We start from the raw sequence: 23,715 nt of genomic DNA, 5'->3' as shown, positions 1-23,715 counted from the left end.
GGTGGGTGTGGCCTATGTGTGGTGCATCTGGTCCGTGGGCCGCCAGTTTGACACCCCTGAATTAGGGGTTTTGCAGCCGGGAGGCATCATGTTACTGCAGTTTTCTGCTTTCCTCTTGGTTGGTTCCAGTTACTGTAGTTTTTTTTTTGGGGGGGGGGAAAGATTCGATCCTAAACCTCTGATTTGTTACCAGTGTTGATGTTCACACACACCCTGTTTAATTTTTATAAGCAGACCACTGGATAAGATATAGATGAGATCAATAAACAAAAACACTAATTATCTCTATTTGTATATGTCAGTGATGGTGAACCTTTTAGAGACCGAGTACCCAAAAACTGCCCCCCGTCCCTGCTCCGCCATGCCCGCTGGGCCACCCACCACCTTCACAGCCCAGCACAGATCACCCAGGCAGCCCAACAGTGCCATGGCGGCCACGGCCTCCGCCCGTACCTCGCAGCATCATCTGCGTGCAATGTGGCGCAAGGGCAGAGTCTTGTCCCCACTGCCCGGCAACCATGTCCTTGGCTATACTGGCAACTCTCCTCCAGGGGGCTGCTGATGAGGTGGAGGCTGTGGGAGGAGGCGGGGCTGTGGCGACGGTGTGTGTGCCCACAGAGAGGGCTCCAAGTGCCGCCTCTGGCACACGTGCCATAGGTTCGCCACCACTGGCATAAGTTGACCACTGGTTAAGCAAGTGATGATGTGAAAGCCCTGTCCAAGTACCTGGAATCTGTGAAGCTCTGTGTGAGATGGTCAGGCTCAAGCGCAACCATGTCAAGGCTGAGTTGCTCTTGGACTTTCTGCTCCTGAGAATTCTCCATTGTTTAGTTTCCCCAGATGGAAACAATGAACAACTCAGTACCTGTATTCATGAAGTTCTTTGCACAAATCCATTTTGCCCACCAATTCCATTCATCCCTGGATTGTAGGGCCCTATTCATAATACCTCACGCCTTAGCCACCCTTTGGATTTCTGCAGTGCCCTCTACTTGGGGCTGTTCTGAAAAACTATGTGGAAGTGTCAGCAGAACAAGCAGATATGGGCATGCCACAATATATTGATGTAACCTTTATTACTTGAGTGCACTGATTCAGGATTCTGAGTGCAACTCAAGGGCCTGGTTGCAACTGATGAAGCCCTACATGGCAGAGGACGTCATTTAAAGGCATTCTTTCTCTCATGTTATTTGCTTTTCTGTAAGATCTAAAAGAGTTGGCATGGTTTGGGTCCCATTGTTCAAGCATGCCATCTGATAAGACTTGGGTTGTGAGTCTTCTCTGTCATGGCACCAGCCTCTTGTCATAGTATCCCCCATATCTCTGTGATGCAAACAGTCATAACCCTGCTCTCTTATAGACTAGTCTTCAAGCCCTGACTCTTCACCTTGACTCTTCACCCTGACTCTTGGCCTAAGACAGGGGTAGGCAACCTTGGCTTTTTTATGACTCGTGGACTTCAGCTCCTAGAATTCCTGAGCCAGCATGGCTCAGCTTGGAAACCTCTCCCTTTCCCCTCAGCATGGCTTGCTCAGGAATTCTGGGAGTTGAAGTCCACGAGTCATAAAAGAGCCAAGGTTGCCTACCCCTGGCCTAAGACATGGTATAAACTTATTGTGTGTTGGTTGCCTTGTTTGAGTGTTTGCTGTTTCTCTGCTGAGTCATGTTTTCTCTTTGTTGTGGTTTTCATTGCTGTTTGACTTTTTACATTTTTAATATGAATACTGCTCAGAGTCACTTGTGTTGGCAGATTTCAAATGTGATAAAGAAATAAGAAAGAAAATGAAATGAAGAATAGTCTCAGCAAAGGAAAACTGTATACCAACATCAGAGCACATCTCATCCTTGAGCTCCTTAAAGCTGAAAAAAAAACTCACTGTTAATATAGTGCACATGGAGAAAGACTCAGAATTTGCCTTGACTTCACTGTGTTGTGTATTTATCAAATAAATCATAAATGTCTTCAACTAATTTCCAACCATCTGTAGTAATCATCAATTATTGCACTAGTGAAAATTCTATGGCTGCCTTGCTATCGCTTTATACAGAAAAAAGTTAGATGTAAGCTTATAATTGTGATAGTCATTGCTTCTAACTTTCTAGAAGGAACCTTTCTCCTAGGCATTTATGTATGCAATGATTCTCAACCTTTTCAGTAAGAGGAAGGGAAATGCCATTCTAATAAGGCTATAAACAGGAAAGTACATGTTTTGAGCTGCCACATCTATTAAGGTGATATTGCACAGATAGGCTAAAGTTAAAGCTGCAACATCGTGAATACAGTGACAAAGATGTGATGCAGAAATGAAATGTACAAGTGACTTTCTTTAGATTAAAGATTCACTAAAAAGATTTAAAACAATCTCTAGGAATGTGAAAGATGTTGGGGCCTGCTTTAAAATATTTTTTTTTCCGTTTTGTATGAGATAGTAAGAAACTATTTGTCATTTTATTGTATTAATAAAATATTTATGTGTCAACATTTTATGGCTGCTTCTGCTAGATGTTTGATATTGTAAAACTTTGGATTGTTCACAATCCATTCAGAATATGTTCCATTGTAGAATGGCTTGAAATTATGTGTATATTCCTAAGGATAATATTGATTACTGTGTAAAGTTATTATTGCTCTAATTCCATTGCTGGAAACTGTTGAACTGTAAGACTACTGTAAATCCATAAAATAGTGTATATTTGGAGATCTATCCTCTTCACCAGATACTAACAGTTCAGAATCTATAGTGTTTTGTATTGATGGGAGATATGTAGAGAAGAAAAATATATAAAAATATAATATAATTTTCTTGATGAACCAAACCAATTGCTCCAAGATTTTCTCTTCTGAGCTCAAAGAAATGGTCTCTTGTACTGCTTAATACACCAGATGTAGAAGAAAGCCATAGTACTAAAAAATATAAATGTTTTGTTTTTCAGATTTGGAATAAAACTATCCAAAAGTATGGCTTGGGAGAAGTTTCTAGGTAAATTCCAAGATCCTTTGCTGTTTGATAGCGGCCAAGCATCTTCTAAAAGAAAACATCACAGGTAGGAGAGAAATTCCACTTATAGATTCCATTTTTCTCCATGATTCCTGTAACAATACTCTGTGCCAGTTTTTACCCTCACATATTCAGAGAAGAGCAACGAAGATGGTGGGGCCTAATCCTATGAAAAGGAGTTAAAGAAAGTAGAAAATATTTAGTCTATTTTAGTTTCTCAATCTTGGTGACTCTATTTAGTTTCTCAATCTTGGTGACTCTATTTAGTTTCTCAATCTTGGTGACTCTATTTAGTTTCTCAATCTTGGTGACTCTATGATGCATGGACAAACTCCCAGAACTGAATTCTGGGAATTGAAGTTCACATATCTTAGAGTCACTAAGATTGAGAAATAGTGGTTTAGCCTAAAGAAGAGATGGCTAAAGGGAGTCATGATAACAGAGTTCCACTACATAAAGGGATGTCACATGAGAGAGGGTATGGTTTATTTCCAGAGCACTTGAGAGTAAGAGGAAAAAAAAAAACAGTGGGTCACAACTTTTCAGAGGGAGATTCAGACTCAAAATAAGGAGAAATTTCCTGACTATGAAAGCCATGAAACAGTGGACCTAAGTCTGCAGCTTAGAGTTGAGTGGCTTTCAAGCAAAAATTGGGATATCTGAGGAAGCCCTAGACAGGGCAGGTGGACTTCCAAGCTCCCTTCCAGCCCTATGATTCCATAATTCTATGTTTCACATCTTGTATGGTAGCAAATTCAGATGGGTCAAGAGTATAAATAGAGGGTAGGCCATTATAGGAGAAGATGCTCTCGATACGTAGTATCAGTGGTTTGTTTCAGTCTCCCAGCTCATTCCCAGTTCCTGGGCAGTCTACCCTCGGAGGCTTTGAGGTTTGCCTGCTGCTGGTGAATGCCACATCAGTCAATAATAAGGTTCTTCTTATTCAAGATATTATTGAGGAGGAGGAGCCAATCTGGCATACATCACTGAGATCTCCATGATGCCAGAAGGGAGGTTCTCAGCCGGGTTAGGGTTTGGCAACAGCCAAGACCCCAGGGTAGGGGAGGTGGGGTGGAAATGGACATCCAAGAATCTCTTGTAGCACTCAGGGGCCTTGCTTCCAAGTTTCTGGTTATGAGACTCTATTTCTGAAGCTGGGCTCATGGGATCAGTTGGAAATGTTGCTACTGTACCATCTTCCCTGTCTGACCTGCTGGAGGCTATCTTGGGGCTGGTAGTAGAATTCCCCAGACTTATGATTTTGGAGGACTCTAACTTGCTATCTTTGAGTGTGCCCTTCGAAGCAGTCCAAGAGTTCACAGTCACCATGGTGGCCATGGGCATATACCAGATCATCTTGGGCCCAACTCAGGTGGTGGTCACACACCAGATACAATATTCCTGTTGGAGCAATGACAATGTGAGCCCCTGCCAAGGTCAGATCACACCCTGATATCCATGAAATTCCCTTATGCCACTCCCCCTTCCTCAGAGAGGCCAGGCCCATTCAAATGGCTCAACCTCAGCGATTGATGGACCTGATTGATTTCAGAAAGAACTGCAGGATATCCCGGAGATTTTGCTGCATGATCCTGCTGCAGCCTTGGTAATGTCCTGGAATCCAAGAGGGCTCTGGACAGGATCATGTCTTTGCGGCCTCTCTTAACCCATCACTTCTGACTCTCCCTGTAGCTCATGAAAGAGTTGCGGGTCCTAAAAAGAGTTAAGAGACATCTAGGGTGCTGTTGGAAGAAAACGAAGAATGACTGACTTTACACAACCTATTCTTACTCTTATGGTAGTAAGAATGGCGAGAGAGCATTATTTCTCTGCCCTTATTGCATCCTCAGAGTGTTGTTCATTAGCCCTGTTCCAGGTTACCCTTGTCCCTTCAGGGACAAGGGAACTTGTTTGATCAACTTCAGGGATGTGCAAAGGAATTTGTTGAACATCTGATAGATAAAGTAGCTTGGATTCATTCCCAGTTGGAAGTCATGTGAGATGCTTGGGGAAAGATCTTGCCAGGTGATCACTTTGATCTTGTTAGACCCAATGAAGTGGACAGAGTCTCTGATGCTGTCAGTACAACTGCCTATCAATTAGTTCCTTATCACACCTGGTTGGTGAAAGCCTCCAGGATGGTGACTAGCAAGTGGGTTCAAGCAGTGATAATTTTTTCACTGTGAGAAGGGATGTTCCCGGGCCATGGTTTGCCCTCTCCTTAAAGAAACCATCACTTGATCCCACTTATCTGGACAACTTTCATCCAGTTTCCCTTCTTCCCTTCTTAGGGAAGGTTGTAGAAAAGGTGTTTGCTTGGCAGATTCAGAAGGTCCTGGATGAAACAGATTATCTGGATCCCTTCCAGTCATGATTCAGGCCCTGTTATGGGACAGAAAATGCATTGGTTGGGCTTGTCAATGATCTCTAGTGAGAGGGAGATGGTGTAGTACAACCATCCTTGTTCTCCTTGATCTCTCAACAGCTTTTGATACCATTGACCATGGTATCCTTTTGGGTTGGCTGGAGGTTTGGAGCTGAGCAGTGCAATTTTGTTCTAGTCTGACTTCTTTCGCCAAGACCAGTCACAATCGGTATTGATGGGGAGTGAGAAGTACAGCCCATGGCTGCTTCTTTGTAGTGTGCTGCAGGGTTTGGCATTTTCTCCACTCCTTCTTACATGAAGCCACTGGGTGAGATCATTCACCATCAGGAGTTGAGATATTATCAGTATATTGATGATACTCTCTTTTATATCTACACTTCTGATGATCCAAGTGATGCTGTTGCTTGTGGTGTCCGAAGGCTGTGTGGGCCTGGATGGGGACAACAGGCTTCAGCTGAACCCTGGCAAGATTGAATGACTGGAACTTCAAGATCCAGGACTTTAACTAACTTAGTTCTGGATGAGGCTGCACTAATCCAGACAGACCCAATCTGCAACTTGGTAGTTCTGGACTCCCGACTCCTGCAGGTGGTAGTCACGAGTCACAACTAGGAGAACCTTTGCACAACTTCGTATAGTGTTGTGTGTCAATTGTGGCCTTTCCTGGATCTGGAGCCCCTGACCTCAGTCGTTCAAGCCCTGGTCATCTCATGTCTGGACTGCAATGAAGGTCCGAGATATGTGAGGAACCATCTCATCACACTGGGACTGGCCCTACCCCAGTGATGGCGAACCTTTTAGAGACCGAGTGCCCAAACTGCAACCCAAAACCCACTTATTTATTGCTGGGTGCCAGGTGGGCGTGGCCCACTGGATGGGCGTGGCTATGGTCATGGCAGAGTAGTTGGATGTGGTCAAAGTGGGCATGATCACCTCGATGTTGCTCGTGGGGAAGATGCCTGTGGGGGCCGGACAGGGTTGGGGGAAATCCAGGGGGTCTCTGGCAGGTGGGGCGGTGGGCAGGAGGCTTGTCCTGTGGGGTGAGGCGAGGCAAGGTGAGATAGAGTGCAGATGCCATTGTCGCAGGGCAAGGCGAGGCAGGGGCCGGGACGGCTGCTGCCTGACATCATCGGCTCCTGCACACAGAGGCCAGTGAGCACATGAGGGCCCCTCAAGTGGCGCACTCTGGAGCTCTGCAGTCCACCGCCAGCATTTCAGAGAAGCCGCCTCTGAGCTGGACGGCCGGCCGACAGCTGAGGAGGCGATGCATTGGGTTGTGCCTGGGAAAAGGAGAGCATGCGAGGCCAGGAGGAATGGGATGGGGGGGAGGGAAACCAGCCATGCTGGGATGCATCTGACCATGTAGGACCTCGGCAAGTTAGCGGGCAGCTGGTTGAAGAGGGACAGTTGCCATCTCTAAGGCATGGTGCATGTGCCCACAGAGAGGGCTCTGAATGCCGCCTCTGGCACACGTGCCATAGGTTCGCCACCACTGCCCTACTCCACCTGTGCTAGCAGAGGAGGCATGCGATCACGGCCTATCAGTCAAGGAATTCTGGCTGGCTGACTCCAGGAGAAAGGCTTTCTTTGCTGTGGCTCCTCCTTTTTGGAACATCTTGAGATGAGATTGCTCCCACCCTCCTCCCACCCTCCCACCCACCCTCTTGAGATGAGATTGCTCTCACCCTTCAGTAAGGGCCAGAAGATCTGGCTCTGTCAGATGGATTGGGGCCCTAATGGGAGAGCATCACACTGGAGATGGTTGATGAATTAAGAAACAATTTCACACACACCACACACACACACACACACACACACACACACACACACACACAGCTCATTCTGCTCCCTCCCTCCACATCTTTTTACTATAATTCCATTTTTGATTGTAATTTCCACTTTTATTGTTTTAGAACTATTTATCTTTTTATGATTTTAATACATTTAATGCTGTAAGCCAACCAGAGTCTCTTTGAAATGAGATGAGTGGCAAATAAATTTCATAATAAAATAATATAAATATAATAGCAATTCCAGCTTCATGAATAATACACATGGGTGCTACCGATTGCCATGTTCACATTCTATATAGAGAAATATTCTTCAAACATCTTGGACATTAATCTAAAATGTGATATCTGAAAAGAACCAAGCGTTAATGTGGAACACATCTTTTCTTTATTTTGCTCTCAGACTCCTTTGCTGCATTGAGTTTTGAAGGTCCACTATTAGAAATTTGTAGGTTAAAAGAAAAAAAAAACACCCTCTACCCATATTACATATTTTATTGTAGAATATTTGCATATTGCAAAGTATTATTTAGTATATACAATATTAGGAGAACATAGATTCATACAATATAGAACATTAGTTGGGCTGCAAATTATTGTGTCTCCCATGTAAATTATATCCTAAGCTGCAACTGCTTATTGCAAAGGAAGAAGCAAGATGGGCACTAATCAAGTTACTCTGGAAGAAAAGATGTGCATCATCACTCATATTTTTTTTGAAAAATCCCTAATAATCTACTGAGAAATTGCACATGGCTTTGAGAACCAGGCTTTACTAAAAGAGATTGGAATATGGAGATCTGCTTTTGTCTTTTATTAAGTTTCATAAGACTTTGACAGATATTCTAAACTGTAGCACATGGTATGGTAGATGGGGGATGGAGAGAATGCGACAATAAGGAGGCTTTATGCAATCTCCATCTGTTGATCATTCTTTGTATACAAGCATTTTGTACCAAGGCCTTTGCACTGGGTGATGATAGATTTAACATATGGCTTTGCGGGATTGGGGTTGGCCTGCTATGCTAAAGCAGTCCTTCCTTCCTTCCTTCCTTCCTTCCTTCCTTCCTTCCTTCCTTCCTTCCTTCCTTCCTTCCTTCCTTCCTTCCTTCCTTCCTTCCTTCCTCCCTCCTCCCTCCCTCCCTCCCTCCCTCCCTCCCTCCCTCCTTCCTTCCTTCCTTCCTTCCTTCCTTCCTTCCGTCCTTCCTTCCTTCGAAATAGAAATGGATGTAACCTTGTAACAATCTCCCCCATTTTCCAGCTCAGTTCTGAGGAAATTGTTCCATTTTATATTATTGAAAAATCACTCAACTTTTAGAAAAATGAAACTATATACAGGCACTAGGTTTGGGGCACTGCAGAAAGCAAGTCTACCTCTTCTTCTCTATGAGGACCCTTCAAAAATTGGAAGACTGCTAACACGCTCCCCCTCAGCCTTCTCTTCTTTAAGTTAAACAGACTTAAGTTCCTTTAACTGCTTTTTATAACTCCCAAGACCTTCACCATCTTGGTTTCTCTTCTCTGCACTCTTTCTATTTCCACAGCACCCTTCTTGTGCTTTAGTACAGTCACCAGAACAGGACATAGTGTTCCAGGTATGATTTGACTCATGTAACAGAGAATGGAACTATTACTTCCCATGATCTTAACACTATACCTCTCTTGATGCAGCCTAAGATTTTACTGATTTTTGTTTTGGGCAGCTACAGCAAACTTGTGGGCTTGTGCTTATGACTGCAGCTTTTTATTTCTTTTGGACCCAAAGAGGGGGTTCACTAGTTATTTCCTAAAACAGTCTCGTGAATGCACAAAATATGTGATGAACATATGTGTTGTCCAGATTCCCAGGAGGCAGGGAGGACCTTCCAGAGAAGCAGGAAAGAACACAGTTTCAATAGTCTGTGTGAGAGAAAGAGGGTGAAGAGGGTGACTCTTTGCTAATAGTTCCCAGAGTACATGTTTTATGGTGCAAGTACCCTGCTTTAAATTAGCAAGGTTTCTATCTATATTTGAAGAACAATAAAGAAAACTACTTAGAAGAGTCTCAATGGATCTTTCTTAGTTTTTGAAGCCTGATACACTAGTTCCATGCGCACCATCTCTGTAGGCACGCGCACCGTCGCTCCAGTCTTAGGCTTTCAGCTGGGTTTTATAAAACCTTTTCACTTTAGGCCTCCACTGCTGTGTGCAAAAAAAAAAAAAAAGGGTTCATTCAATCAATCAATTTCAACTTCTCGCGGGGAAAAAAAAATCTTGCAAAGTTGGAATTGATTGATTGAACTTTTTAGTCCCGTCCAGTCTGCCTTTACCAACACAGCCACGCCCACCCAATGGGCTAGGCCCACCCAATTGGCCACGCCCACCCAGCACCTGACGATACATAAGTGGGTTTTGGGTTGCAGTTTGGGTACTCGGTCTCTAAAAGGTTCGCCATCACTGCTGTAGTTCATTCCTAGTGATATTAACATAGGATTTTCTGACTCTTGAGATGTGCAGTCACATCACATACTGTAGTAGAACTCAACTCGTATTTTCCTTACAGAAGCAGAAAATTGGATGAAGCCTTGTCAACTGATCGAATTCTCTTAAAGCTGCATGGACATATCCAAGACGCTTATTCTTCTCTGAAGAAGGCATTTTTGATGCTTGACAGAGTATGACTATTGATAAGATGCCTTTCCTCTCTCCCCTTTCCTGCACAATTATTCTGTTTGGGATCTTTCAGACATTTTTAGTTTTGCATTGAATTGATCTTAAATTACTCTTGTCAATTCAAAAAGCAGGAGGCCATTAGCAAATAATAATAATAATAAACTTTCCTCATGAATGAAGGAATATGTGTCACAATAATGTTGCAAGATCCAATCAGTGTCGGTCACCAGGATTAGAAGAGTTAGTCTTCCGAGCTTTTGGACTCATGCTGGAATCCATCCTCAATGAGCTTCTCTCTGATAGAATGTGTGCTTTGGGCTATTCTGTGTGTAGTATTTATGTGGTGCCTGGTTGTGTGTGGCTTTTTAGTTGTTGATTGGGGTGTTGGCTGTTGTTTCCTTGTGCTGCCAAGTCCTTGGTCCTAAGTACCTGATAAACTGGTGATACATTGGCACCCTTATTGACTGACAAGGGGCCTGTTTTCCAGACTTCAATCATTTCCCTGGCTATTTTTGTACCTGCTCGGCTAACAATCTTAATAGCTGCAAAATTGAATGTATGTTGTTGTTCATTGCAATGTAAGGCTACCAATGAGTTCAGGTCTCCTCGTTTGACTGTTCACTTGTGTTCTTGCAGTCTGGTGGGTTAGCTTCCTCCCTGTCTGTCCTACCTAATCACAGGGACTATCTAACCCAATTATATTATTGATAATCTACGTAGACTGGATTCTATAGTATATCCTTTCCTGCAAGACTGCTGAACACCAAAATCTTCACCCCCATTGAAGACAGTAATCTAAAGCAGAGTTTCTCAACCTCAATTTGAAGATATGTTGAATTCTGGAAGTTATTCCAGAATTCCTCAGTTAGTATGCTGATGGGTTGAAGCCACAAATCTTCAACAGATCTCAGGTGTGAAAATCTGATAACATATTGATGACTCCTAACATGGATGAAATCAGTCACATATTGCCTGATAGTAGCTACTTGGAATAGAGCAAAAATATTTTGCTCTTCCATCTGTATGTGCATTGTGCGCTATTTCCCTTTGGGAGTAAGCTCTCACTGTTGCTTATGCTAAACCAACATAAGAAAATTCATACAATTCTTGATAACGTTAATTATAGATCAACTGTAACAGAAAAGTGCTATTTTTCCTCCTATAGAGGGCAGATAATGTGTTAATTTGATTTTGATTTATTTTAATTTTCTATAAACCTGTGGTAATCATTATATCTAAAGCAACAGATAACCTGGGTGTTGGGAGGGTAGATGGGAATTAAAGCTTTCTCAGTCTGGGTGGCATCAGGATAGGGTAAGAGTTAGGGTTAGGGCATCCCTTCTGAATTCCTACAGTCATGTTTATTTTGGAATTCGATATAATCAAAAATTGCAATTTTTGAATAACAGCGTTACATAATCACTAGATCTGAAAAATTAAATAATAATTTAAATGAACAACTGCCTAGTAGAGTAAAGTAGGATTGAATATCTTGTAGATTTGTACAATTGTAAAGTTATGGGCTTTATGCTATCTTTTACTACTGTTAAATGCTCTGCTTATGATTTTAGAATCAAGATGGGAAAATTACAAGAAATGAGCTTCGGCGCATTTTAGATTGCATCATGTTTCAAATAAGTGATGATGATTTCCAAGAACTAATCAAGATAATTGATCCAGAACATACTGGACATCTAAGCTACAATGAATTTTTAAACCTCTTTGAAAAAGATTCCGTAGTAAGTTCCATCACAAATCAATTACTGTATCTATATTATCTTTCTGGAATAAATGGTTAAAACAAGAAGCAAAGATTTAAAAACAGCTATTCCTAAACTTTGGAGGACAGGTTGTCAACAGATACCACTGTACCTTAATACCCTTCATTTACCTCATATTCCTTGGGCTCCTCTTGAAAACTTAGATCTATGAAGTTACAGAAGAGCTCAACCTGTGGAAGTCAGTCTACTGACAACAGCAAGTCACCCTGTAAATCTTGAAAAATTTAAGTAGGGTTTGGACTGAGTCTCCTGAAAAACAGCAATGTAGGACTGTCTGCAGGGTGTGGAAAACACTGTGTAAGAAACAGGTGGAGTTTTGATCACATAGTCATGACTGCCATCTTGATTTTTTTAACTATCTCCTGTGGAATGCCCTTGTGGTGATGGTAAACAATTTCTGTCCTGCTGCTCAGAAAAATTACATGGACAAATTTGTGAGGTTTCCAGGAATCAAAACCTAACTTGGAGGAGGCTTTACAGATAGTCCTTGACTTACAATTGGTTGCTTAGAGACTGTTCAAAATTATGATAGACCCCCCCCCCAAAAAAAATTATGATAGACCCCAAAAATGTACTTTTAGCCCAGATTCAGAGTTCCAACAGCTGGGGCCTTCCTATGATCATGTGATCTCATTTTGGGCACTTGCATCCAGCCTGCATTTACTGCTGTTTGCATGGTTCCGCAGCAACATGATTGCAATTTACAATGTTTTTTGCTGGAGATCAGCATTTACTTCCAATTTCTAGAAAAAACACCCATTGCAGACAACGGATTTGCTTAACATTTTGTTCAATTAATGACCACTATATTTGCTTAATGACTGCCACCAAAAAGTCATAAAATTGGACACAGTCGTGTAATGACCCACTTGACAACTGGCATAATTTACAACCAAAAGTCTAGGCTCAGTTATGATTGTAAGTCAAAATCTATATTTCTTATGATAATTTTGATTTACTATTGGTTTACTATTAATGCATCACCATTTTGCTTTACCCAATAGGCACAGGAAAGATATGCAGTACAGGTAGTCCTCGACTTAATGACTTGGTCTTTTGTTTAGTGGCAGTTAGAAGTTACAACGCCACTGAAAAAAAGTGACTTACGATCGTTTTTCACACTTATGACCGTTGCAGCATCCCCATGATCAGCATTTCGGCACTTGGCAACTAGCATATATTTATGACAGTTGCACTGTAGCCACTCTAAATTGCTATGAATCAACCATATGGGTGCCCCAAAATCCCATAATTGGTGTGTTTCTGCTTATTTAAGAAAATGAATCAAATCCAGTTGGCTAAGCTTACATTTTTCAGTCTGTGCTACTGAATTGCCAGCTTTATTGTCCTCTGAAATCTGCACTCTTGTCCTTTGCTCTTAATAAAGGCAGGCTTTTGATAAATTGTCTGGATATAATATTGACCACAGATTTTCCTACAGAACGGTATACTGCAGATTTTTAAAACCTTTATGTTCTTTCTGACCTTGATCTTTAGAAACAGTATAAGAGAATTCTAATTTAACTATTTTTTAAATCCAATTAGACAGATTCAAAGTGGGCTAATAGTTCAAAGAAGGCTAAAAAGCCAACTTCTGTCCTTGAAGCTTGGAATATTGTAAGTAACAAAATGCTTTCTTTTAAAAAGTCACTCAAGAATTTTGGTTTATTGGACTTTATAATTTTTGCAACATTACAACTCTCTGTAATTTGAATTTCCTTGCTTAAATGGTTTTACGCTAGGCAGAAGATGTTCTAACTGAGCAAGTGAAAGGATATTGGAATGAATTTAACAAAGCTTTGCAAGCGTGTGATCCTCGAAAAGAGGGTATTATTAGCAGAAATAATTTCCGAAAGATTCTTCAGCTCTATTGCCCCTCATTAACAGATGACCATTTTATTGCGTAAGTAAATACTTTAACAAATATTCATGTCAAATGTTTTTTTTTTCTCCCCCATTTTTATTCTCATCTCCCTTTGGACGTCATCATTATATGGCTATTTATTGTCATCCATATTTGTAAATGAGGGCTTTTAAAAGTCCAAGATGAACATCACTTCCTAGAAAATTTCCACCATACATTATGGTTTCTCAATAAATTGCAGCTTTCTAATTAACTTCTGTTTCCCAATCTTACTCTTCCCACCAAGTGACAACATGTCAAACCTTGTTGTGGAATTGTACAAAATATTTTGCAATTATTCAGCCCATTTGGAGACCAGATCACTTCTGGGAAGTTGAGAACCAATAGCCAGAACATTTCTGTTGACGTTAAGACACCCCCTCTTACCTGGGACATCCCATTAAGGACTGGGAGATTGGTATCATATTTGCCATTAGCCTTCTCTTCTTTAGGCTAAACATATCCATTTCCTTTGAAAAAAACTACTACTACTTTCATGCACTTGGGGACAAGCGGAACATCTAAAGGGAAGTTGGTTGTAGAGTCACAGAGATAACGGTGGAAAAATTATGCAGAGATTATTGCAGCAACACCTACATCAGCGGTTCTCAACCTATGGGTCGCGACCCCATTTGGGGTCGATCGACCATTTTTCGGGGGTCGCCAAAGGCGGCGATCCGCCATTTTCTCCCCTCCGGGGGCGCCGCCGCGCATGCGCACCGCGCCACGCATGCGCATAACGTTTGTGTGGCAGGGGTCGCCGTCACACAAACGTTGAGAACCGCTGACCTACATGGATGTGCTTTAAGTCCAGGAAACAATGAAAATGGCAGAAGTCCCTGGCTAAAAGAGGGAGGAATTGGAAAACACAGGCAGTCATGCAAGAGTTGATTATTAGAGCCAATTTCAATAAAGGAGAGTTCTTGTCAAACACTTGCAGAAGATTTTCTGACCTGACCTACCTTGAAGGGTTCAGAAACCTCTATCGCATGAGGGACTGGATGGGATGTCATTTGTATAGTTCAGACAAAGAAAACTGAGGATCTCAGAGTCTGAAGCCAAGGTCAATAATGGAACAGCTGCTAAAAGCTTAGAACTAAATGGACTTGATTTTTTTGTGAGTCTTCATCCATATAATGGAGTAACTTCCTGACTGAAAGGACGATGACCACTCTATCACAGACCTTTTGGAAACTGTTCAAGACTGGATTGCCCAGAGCCTCTAGTAAATAAGATGATGCAGACATCTGGTAGATGGTTCTATATTTGATTTGTGTATTTTTAAGGATTGATTTTATGTTTACACCATGGATGTTTTATTGCATTATTGTATGTTGTTGTGAATACTGAAACTCCTTTTGATTGCAGCAGGCACAAATGGATTGATTAAATCAATCAATCTTGCCAATTTGGCAACTTTCAACACTATGACTTACAGTATGAAGGAAAAGAAACTTAGCCCATCCCAGCATAGTTACACCTTTCACTTTCCGTTTACTACGTCCTCTGTAAAGTATTCTGATGGCCAGTAGCCTACAGGCTAAGTTACTAAATTTCCAATAAACTCAACACTTTAAACAGCAGAAAGTCAGATATATTATTTTATTTCTGCAAACTGCCTGGGTTTAAGATTGTAGCAGACTAAAAAAAAAAATCTAATAATAAAATAAATAAAATGATTTTCAGCAGTTTTGACATTGGAGGTTGTACAAATATCTACTTTCCAAGATAGATGATTTCAGGCCCCTTGTACAGCCACTTATCATTAGGATGATAAGTAAGGTGACCAACTTTTTTACAATGAAAAGGAGGACACAAATAAATTGAAGAAAAAATATCGTAAATAAAAGAAACATTTTATTCATTGCAACAATAATACAGACAACTTGCATGTGCAAAGTTTGCCAGCCGGGTATTTTGGCGCGCTCAGCAGCAATTCCTATTGGCTTTCAAAAGCCAATAGTGGGAGTAGCACAGCTCATGCAAAAGTTGAAAAAAAAAACATCAAAAAAAGGTGCCGGAATACCGTTCTGAGCGTTCTATGCGTGAAAAAAAAAAAGCCCTACAGATTAGTCTTCAAATATCGAAAAGGAGGACATGGAGGACGCTTTTTGAGGGAGGACAGAACTTACAAAAGGAGGACTGTCCTCCCTAAAGGAGGACGGTTGGTCACCTTATGATAAGATTTGTACAGAGTTTTATTAGCCTTATTGAGAAGAAAAGGGTTAGGTTAGGTCAGTGATGGCGAACCTTTTAGAGACTGAGTGCCCAAAACCCGCCTCCACCTCCCCGCCCCCTCCACCTCTGCCCTGCCCAATCCACCCCCGCTCCACGCTCTGCCCACTCGCAGGGCTACCCAGATCGCCCGGGCAACCCAGCAGTACCATGGAGGCCACGCCTTCTGCCTGTGCCCTGCAGCATCATCTGCACGTGACAGGGCATGAGGGCGGAGTCTTGTCCCCATTGCCTGGCTGCCATGTCCTGGGCTGTGCTGCTCTGTGCAGGCCGCACTTGGGGGCAACTCTCCTCCGGGTGTGGGCTGCTGATGAGGAGGGGGCTGCAGTGCAGGTGGGGCTGGGGTGACGGCACACATGCCCATAGAGAGGGCTCTGAGTGCCACCTCTGGCATGCGTGCCATAGGTTTGCCATTACTGGATTAAGTTATGCAAGAACCATGGTGGCACAGTGGTTAGAATACAGTATTGCAGGCTAATTCTATTGACTGCCAGGGGTTCGATCCTCACCGGCTTAAAGTTGACTCAGATTCCCATCCTTCCGAGGTTGGTAAACTGAGGACCCAGATTGTTGGGGGCAATAGGCTGACTATGTAAACTGCCTAGAGAGGGCTGTAAAGCATTGTGAAGCAGTATATATGTCTGCTATTCCTATTCCTGTTTTAGTATGCCATCAGTCTAGTGTTAGAATGAGAATCCTCTTGCCGACCACGTCTTGGAGTAGTGGGGAAGTTGCCTCTCACTTTTCTGAAAGGGTAGGATGTGCAAATATTCTGGTTGTGTATTATTTTGCAAATCCCCATCCTCTTCCCCAGGCTCTGAGAAATCCATTAGAGACGGTTGTGTGTGTACTGTAATCCTGGGATGTAGTGGGGAAGTTGCTTGACTAGGACTAAGGAAACCTTCAAGTTTATCCTCAATCATAGTTCAAATCCTCCTTCAGCCATGAAAAGGCAATGGCTGACTTTGACTTCAGGCCAACATATTACAGGTGGTCCTCTTCCAATGATTGTCCTGTTTAGCCACTGTTCAAAATTGCAGTGCTACTGATAAAGTAACTTTATTACTGGTCTTCATACTTGAAACTGGCAGTGTTCCTGCTGTTGGGTGATTGAGATTCAGGTGCTTTGCAACCAGCATGCATTTACAACAATCAGTATCCTTCAGTCATGTGATCACCATTTGTAACCTTCACAGCTAGTTTCTGACAACTAAGTCAGTGAGAAATCCAGCAGTAAAGTTGTAAGTTTCAGTCACATGATGCAGTTACTTAATGACTGTGGATAATTTGCATAACAACCCACACCAGAAGTGACATTGTTAAGTCTGCCACAGGCACATATTTTGCTTAATGACCATGTCACTTAGCAATGGAGTAGTAGCTTGTGGTTGTTAAGTGATAGCTTCCTTATTGTGTGGATAAAATGAAGAGGAATTGTCACATAAACTATCTTGAATCTCTAAAGCAGAGTTTTTACACATCTTAAAGTTGTAAAGGTTGAGAAATATTGCTCCAAAAATCTGGAGAAAATTCTAAATACTTATACTCAAGTGCTATTTTGCTTCATCCAATTTATTTGTTAATGAAGAACGACAAGTAAATTGACAGGGTTATAAAGATACAGTGAAAAGGGATGAATAGATTGCTCTGGACTACTCTTTTTTGATAGCTTCATGTTGTATGGCCTCAGTCTTCCTAAGAATCACTTCATGCTGTTTGGTCCTCACATCCACCTGGATTTAATTACTCCTGTTGGCTTTCCTTCACTTGCACCTCCTCATAGCATTCATTTCCTTATCAATGTGTTTTCTCTGCTGGGTTCCCATAACACTGCCTTCTTATGCCCAGCCCAGAAATGGGTGGCTTTAAACTGTCCTCATGTCCTTCCCTCTTATTCTGACCATCCACAGCAGCTTCAAGGAATGTACTGAAGAAGAAAAACCAAATGTACAGGTCTAGTAAAAGGGGTCCCTTGCTCAATAGTAGTAACTATGAGAGGGATCTCGGAGTCCTAGTGGACAACCACTTAAATATGAGTCAGCAGTGTGCTGCAGCTGCCAAAAAAGCCAACACAGTGCTGGGCTGCATTAACAGAGGGATAGAATCAAGATCACGTGAAGTATCAATACCACTTTACAATGCCTTGGTAAGGCCACACTTGGAATACTGCATCCAGTTTTGGTCACCACGATGTAAAAAAGATGCTGAGACTGTAGAAAGAGTACAGAGAAGAGCAACAAAGATGATTAGGGGACTGGAGGCTAAAAGATATAAGGAACCGTTGCTGGAATTGGGTATGTCTAGTTTAACCAAGAGAAGGAGGGGGGGGGGACATGATAGCAGTGTTCCAATATCTCAGGGGCTGCAACAAAGAAGAGGGAGTCAAGCTATTCTCCAAAGCACCTGAAGGCAGGACAAGAAGCAACAGATGGAAACTGATCAAGGAGAGAAGCAACCTAGAACTATGGAGAAACTTCCTGACAGTGAGAACAATTAACCAGTGGAACAACCTGCTTCCAGAAGTGGTGAATGCTCCAATACTGGAAGTTTTTAAGAAGAGACTGGACAGCCATTTGTTTTAAATGGTGTAGGGTTGCCTGCCTGAGCAGGGGGTTGGACTCAATGACCTCCAAGATCCCTTCCAACTTTATTATTATTATTATTATTGAGGATCATCGCACAGTCAGCCAGATGTTCAGACTGGATTTGGCATTTTGTCTACCTATCGAGTCCTTACCCAGGACCTGGGATAGGCAGATGTGGATGTTTGATGGTATTACAGATATCGTCGCAGGATGGAAGCAGTTCCTAGTAAGGCCGCCTTTTGCTATTGACTAATAGCGAATTTGTCAATGCCAATGGTGTTCAAGTGGTGCTCCAGTTGTTTTGGGATTGCACCAAGGAGCCTATTACTATTGGTACTACCCTTGCTTGCTTTTGCCACAGTCTTTCTATTTCTATTTGTAGGTCTTTGTATTTTGTTATCTTCTCCAGTTCTTTCTCGTCTATTCTGCTGTCTCCAGGCACTGCCACGTCCACTATCCAGACTTTTTTGTCTTTCTTATCGACAATTGTTAAGTCTGGGGTGTTATGTTGCAGGTGCTTGTCTGTTTGAATTCTGAAGTCCCAGAGCAGTTTAATTTTATCATTTTCTATGACTTTCTCTATTTTATGATCCCACCAGTTTTTGCTTACAGGCAAATGATATTTTTTGCAGATCTTCCAATGCACCATTGTTGCTACTTTGTCATGCCGCTGCTTGTAATCAGTTTGTGCAATCTTCTTGCAACAGCTTACCAAGTGGTCCACTGTTTCTTCAGCCATTATTATTATTATTATTATTATTATTATTATTATTATTATTATTATGGATCATCGCACAGTCAGCCAGATGTTCAGACTGGATTTGGCATTTTGTCTATCTATCGAGTCCTTACCCAGGACCTGGGATAGCAGATGTGGATGTTTGATGGTATTATAGATATCGTCGCAGGATGGAAGCAGTTCCTAGTAAGGCTGCCTTTTGCAATTGACTAATAGCGAATTTGTCAATGCCAATGGTGTTCAAGTGATGCTCCAGTTGTTTTCGGATTGCACCCAAGGCGCCTATGACTATTGGTACTACCCTTGCTTGCTTTTGCCACAGTCTTTCTATTTCTATTTCTAGGTCTTTGTATTTTGTTATCCTCTCCAGTTCTTTCTCGTCTATTCTGCTGTTTCCAGGCACTGCCATGCCCACTATCCAGACTTTTTTGTCTTTCTTATCGACAATTGTTAAGTCTGGGGTGTTATGTTACAGGTGCTTGTCTGTTTGAATTCTGAAGTCCCAGAGCAGTTTAATTTTATCATTTTCTATGACTTTCTCTATTTTATGATCCCATCAGTTTTTGCTTACAGGCAAATGATATTTTTTGCAGATCTTCCAATGCACCATTGTTACTACTTTGTCATGCCGCTGCTTGTAGTCAGTCTGTGCAATCTTCTTGCAACAGCTTACCAGGTGGTCCACTGTTTCTTCAGCTTGTTTGCATAGGCGGCACTTACTATCTGTTGCTGTCTTCTCAATTTTGACTTTATATGCATTTGTCCTTAAGGCTTGGTCTTGTGCAGCCAGAATTAGTCCCTCGGTCTATTATTATTATTATTATTATTATTATTATTATTATTATTATTATTATTATTATTATTTTATTGAATTTTTTTCAAAAATTTTACAAATAAACATCCACCCCCCCTCCCAAACCACCCCACCCTCCCCCCCCCGACTTCCCAGAACTGAATATAGGATTATTTAACAAATTTTAAAAAAATAACGTATACAATTTATAAGATAATAATAATAATAAAAATCATAATAATAATATATATAATAATAATATACGTAAAAAAAAGGAAGAAGAAAAAAGGAAAAAAGAAAAGAGAGAGAGAAAGAAAAAAGAAAGAGGTAGGCGAAAAATAAAACATATATAGAAATATATAATAATATATTTAATAATAATACAGAAGAAGAAAGAAAGAAAGAAAAAAAAACAATCATTACAAGTTATAAAAAGGCTAAATAATATTTTTCCATATCTAAATTATGTTGTATAAAATTTATCCATTTTTCCCATACCGCAAAAAATTTCTCTTGAGATTGCTCCTTTAAAAAAGCCGAAATCTTTGCCATTTCTGCCAAATACGAAACTTTATAAAACCACTCTTGTAAAATAGGCAAGGATTCCTTCTTCCAATATTGTCCTATTAACAGCCTAGCGGCTGTAATCAAATTTAACATCAATATAACCTCCCTAGCATCACAATCAGTAACAATACCTAATAAAAATAATTGTGGAGTAAATTTTATCCTCCTTCTAAAAATTCTCTGAATATTCCACCACTAGAGTCCAGCTTCACAACCACTGAGGCCACTCCAGATAAAGCTAAAAGTATATCATCCCTCAAAATAGTATTATTCTGTTCTAAAAGTTCCTTCATCTCTTGCTTCATTTCTTCCTTACTTTCAGATTTATTCTGTTCCAACAATTGCTTCATTTCCTCCCTAAACTGTGACACAGCATTTACCATTATTTCTTTAATGTCTTGTGCTGATGTACCAGATGGGGGAGGTGAAGGTGGAGTAGTTTTAGGTTGCTGCACTGAGGGTATTATTTTAAGTTGTTGTTGCCCAGTAGAAGTAACAGGAGAAGAGATTACCTTAGGAGCTGTAGTGGCTGGTTGTCGTTTTGAAGCCATTTTAATTTATCTTCCTTTCTTCATAAAAATACCAGTAAAAAAAAAAAAATCCAAAAGATTAAAAATAAAATAAAATAGAATAAAATAGAATCAATTTAGAAAACTCCCAGAAGATAAAAAAAAAAACTTAAAAAAGAAAACAGTATTAAGCAATAATTCAGCCAGTCCGTCTTTCAAAAGAAAAACTTTCAAAACGCCATTTTACTTTCACTCTCACTTTTCCGCCCGCGAGAAAAAAAAAGAAAGCTCAAAAAATAAAAAAAAATCAGCACATACTAAATAAACTAAGTAAACTAAAAAAAATAAAAAATAAAATAAAGCTAAACTATAAATAAAGTCCTTTAAACAGTTCTGTCCGGTTTAAAATTACTCACGGTTACTTTAAATACGGAGATGGTAGCGGCGTTTCGCTTTGTTTCCGAAGAAACAAAGACAGCTGAGAGGCGGAGAAGGCAATGAACTCCGAGGGAGCACTCTTTCTACCCCCCTAAAATAAAAATCCAGGGAAGGTTAAGAGGTTCTACCTCTATTCATGCGATCTCTACCCCTTCCCTTCGCCCGGGAAGAGGATTGCGAGCCGCGGGCCAGCTGATGAACGCTGTGCTCCGCGGATCTAACACCATCTCAGGAGGACGGCTACAAAGTAGCCGCCATCTCCACCGCCTTAACCACCGGAAGTCTATTATTATTATTATTATTATTATTATTATTATTATTATTATTATTATTATTATTTTGGATCATCGTACAGTCAGCCAGATGTTCAGACTGGATTTGGCATTTTGTCTACCTATCGAGTCCTTACCCAGGACCTGGGATAGGCAGATGTGGATGTTTGATGGTATTACAGATATCGTCGCAAGATGGAAGCAGTTCCTAGTAAGGCCGCCTTTTGCAATTGACTAATAGCGAATTTGTATTATTATTATTATTACTATTATTATGGATCATCGCACAGTCAGCCAGATTTTCAGACTGGATTTGGCATTTTGTCTACCTATCGAGTCCTTACCCAGGACCTGGGATAGCAGATGTGGATGTTTGATGGTATTACAGATATCGTCGCAGGATGGAAGCAGTTCCTAGTAAGGCCGCCTTTTGCAATTGACTAATAGCAAATTTGTCAATGCCAATGGTGCTTGTTGTTGTTGTTATTATTATTATTATTATTATTAACAAACGCTACTGGGCTTTGTCTTCCCTTGGAAACAGTGACTAGAAATGGAGGCAAGAGACAGAGGTCAAGATAAAAGAATAGAGAGAGCCCCCTTCAGCAGTGGTGAAAGACCTTTATCCAAATTCACCTGATTATGGCAAGGAACAGTGGATGGCACTGTTCCTTCACAAACACAGAGCTGCTGAGAGATTCTGGATCCATTGTTAACAGAAGTCAAGTTGGCATGTCTTCTAAGCATTCTGAAAATAGATGATAAAGACTTGCAGGTTTTGTAATCAGAAGATGTAGGTCAAACAGTTAAGGCTTGTGTGCTTTCTGATTTACAGCAGATAGCATTTTGGCCTTAATTGGGTCCTGCTGCACCTCTTCAGGGCATATGGCAATTTTTTGCTGCTGAGACTGAGTGACTGACATGTGTGTTGCAGATGGTTATTTGGCAGGTGATATGCAGAATGAAAAGCAGTAATGAGATTAAAGATGTTTCATTAAATGCAATTCTGCAGATTGTATTCATCTTTGTATCTATTTTCTCTTTATGCTGAGGTGCGGTATGTTCACATCAACTGAAACCTAAATGGGAAGTCCTATTAGTAGAAGTTCTGTCCTGTTCTCCCTTTAATATATTTTAAATGTGGCAATTCATGGTTCCTCCTTTAATGGAAATGAAAATCTCAAGCTATTTTCTGGGATATCACATAGAACTACAGTAATAAAAATTATCAGCATTCATAGGTTATTTATTGGTATTCTTACATTTGAGCAAAGTTAAAAGATATATGATTTGCTATGAAAAGAATATTCAGCAACCGTTCTTGAACTGTCTTTAATCTGTTCTTGATTTTTAAAAAAATATTCATTCAACTTATCAATCACTTAACACAATGGTGGCAAACCTATGGCACGTGTGCCAGAGGTGGCACTCGGAGCCCTCTCTGTGGGCACGTGTGCCTCAATATTTGGCTAAGTTTTCACAGGAAAAAGCCATTTCTCAAGCCCCTTCCTAGCCAAAACAAGCCTCCGGAGCAAGCGCGCTGTTTTCAGCTTTGAATTATATCAAATCTGACATCAGAAACAGACTAACAGATGACCTGAGTGCTGCATGTGTTGCTCTCAAACTTACAAAATAGAAACCAAGGTTAGACAAATTATCAGCATGCATACAACAGTAAAAATCACATTAATTGTTCAAAACCATGCCAAATGCAAACTTTTACCTTTCAGTAAAAAGTTGTTGGTATCATTGAAAGCTTATTATTATGTTTTTCTTTTAAGACAAATGATATTAATGTATGAGTTGTTTTTTCTAAACTAAAATGTCAGTATTCAGATTAAATTGCCATGTTGGCACTTTGCGATACAGAAGTGGGTTTTGGGTTGCAGTTTGGGCACTCGGTCTCTAAAAGGTTCGGCCATCACTGACTTAATGTATTCAGAGGACTAATTGGCTCAAAAAATGCATCCCAATAAAACCCTGTAATAGGACAAAAGCAGAAAGCTAATTCTTGAAAGAGAAAAGGAAATCATTTAAGGTGTTTTGCCCTGTCATCATACATCTTT

General features: G+C 40.9%; 1 protein-coding gene across 7 annotated transcripts in view; it reads left to right on the top strand.

Moving 5' to 3' along the window:
• The window catches only part of EFCAB6 (EF-hand calcium binding domain 6), a 138,257-nt gene that overhangs the window by 49,054 nt on the left and 65,488 nt on the right, over positions 1 to 23,715 (top strand). For all 7 annotated transcript variants that reach the window (XM_039341347.1, XM_039341351.1, XM_039341350.1 and 4 more), the window contains 5 exons: positions 2,935 to 3,045; positions 9,718 to 9,829; positions 11,399 to 11,566; positions 13,154 to 13,225; positions 13,351 to 13,511. In XM_039341347.1, the coding sequence (XP_039197281.1) occupies positions 2,935 to 3,045; positions 9,718 to 9,829; positions 11,399 to 11,566; positions 13,154 to 13,225; positions 13,351 to 13,511 (624 nt within the window). The remainder of the gene's footprint in view (positions 1 to 2,934; positions 3,046 to 9,717; positions 9,830 to 11,398; positions 11,567 to 13,153; positions 13,226 to 13,350; positions 13,512 to 23,715) is intronic.

Source organism: Crotalus tigris, unplaced genomic scaffold (genome assembly GCF_016545835.1).
Source record: "Crotalus tigris isolate CLP2741 ecotype Arizona unplaced genomic scaffold, ASM1654583v1 scf7180000017764.6130737, whole genome shotgun sequence".
Lineage (NCBI taxonomy): Eukaryota > Metazoa > Chordata > Lepidosauria > Squamata > Viperidae > Crotalus > Crotalus tigris.
The sequence above is the reverse complement of the archived record's forward strand: the minus strand, read 5'-3'. Positions and strand labels throughout refer to the sequence as shown.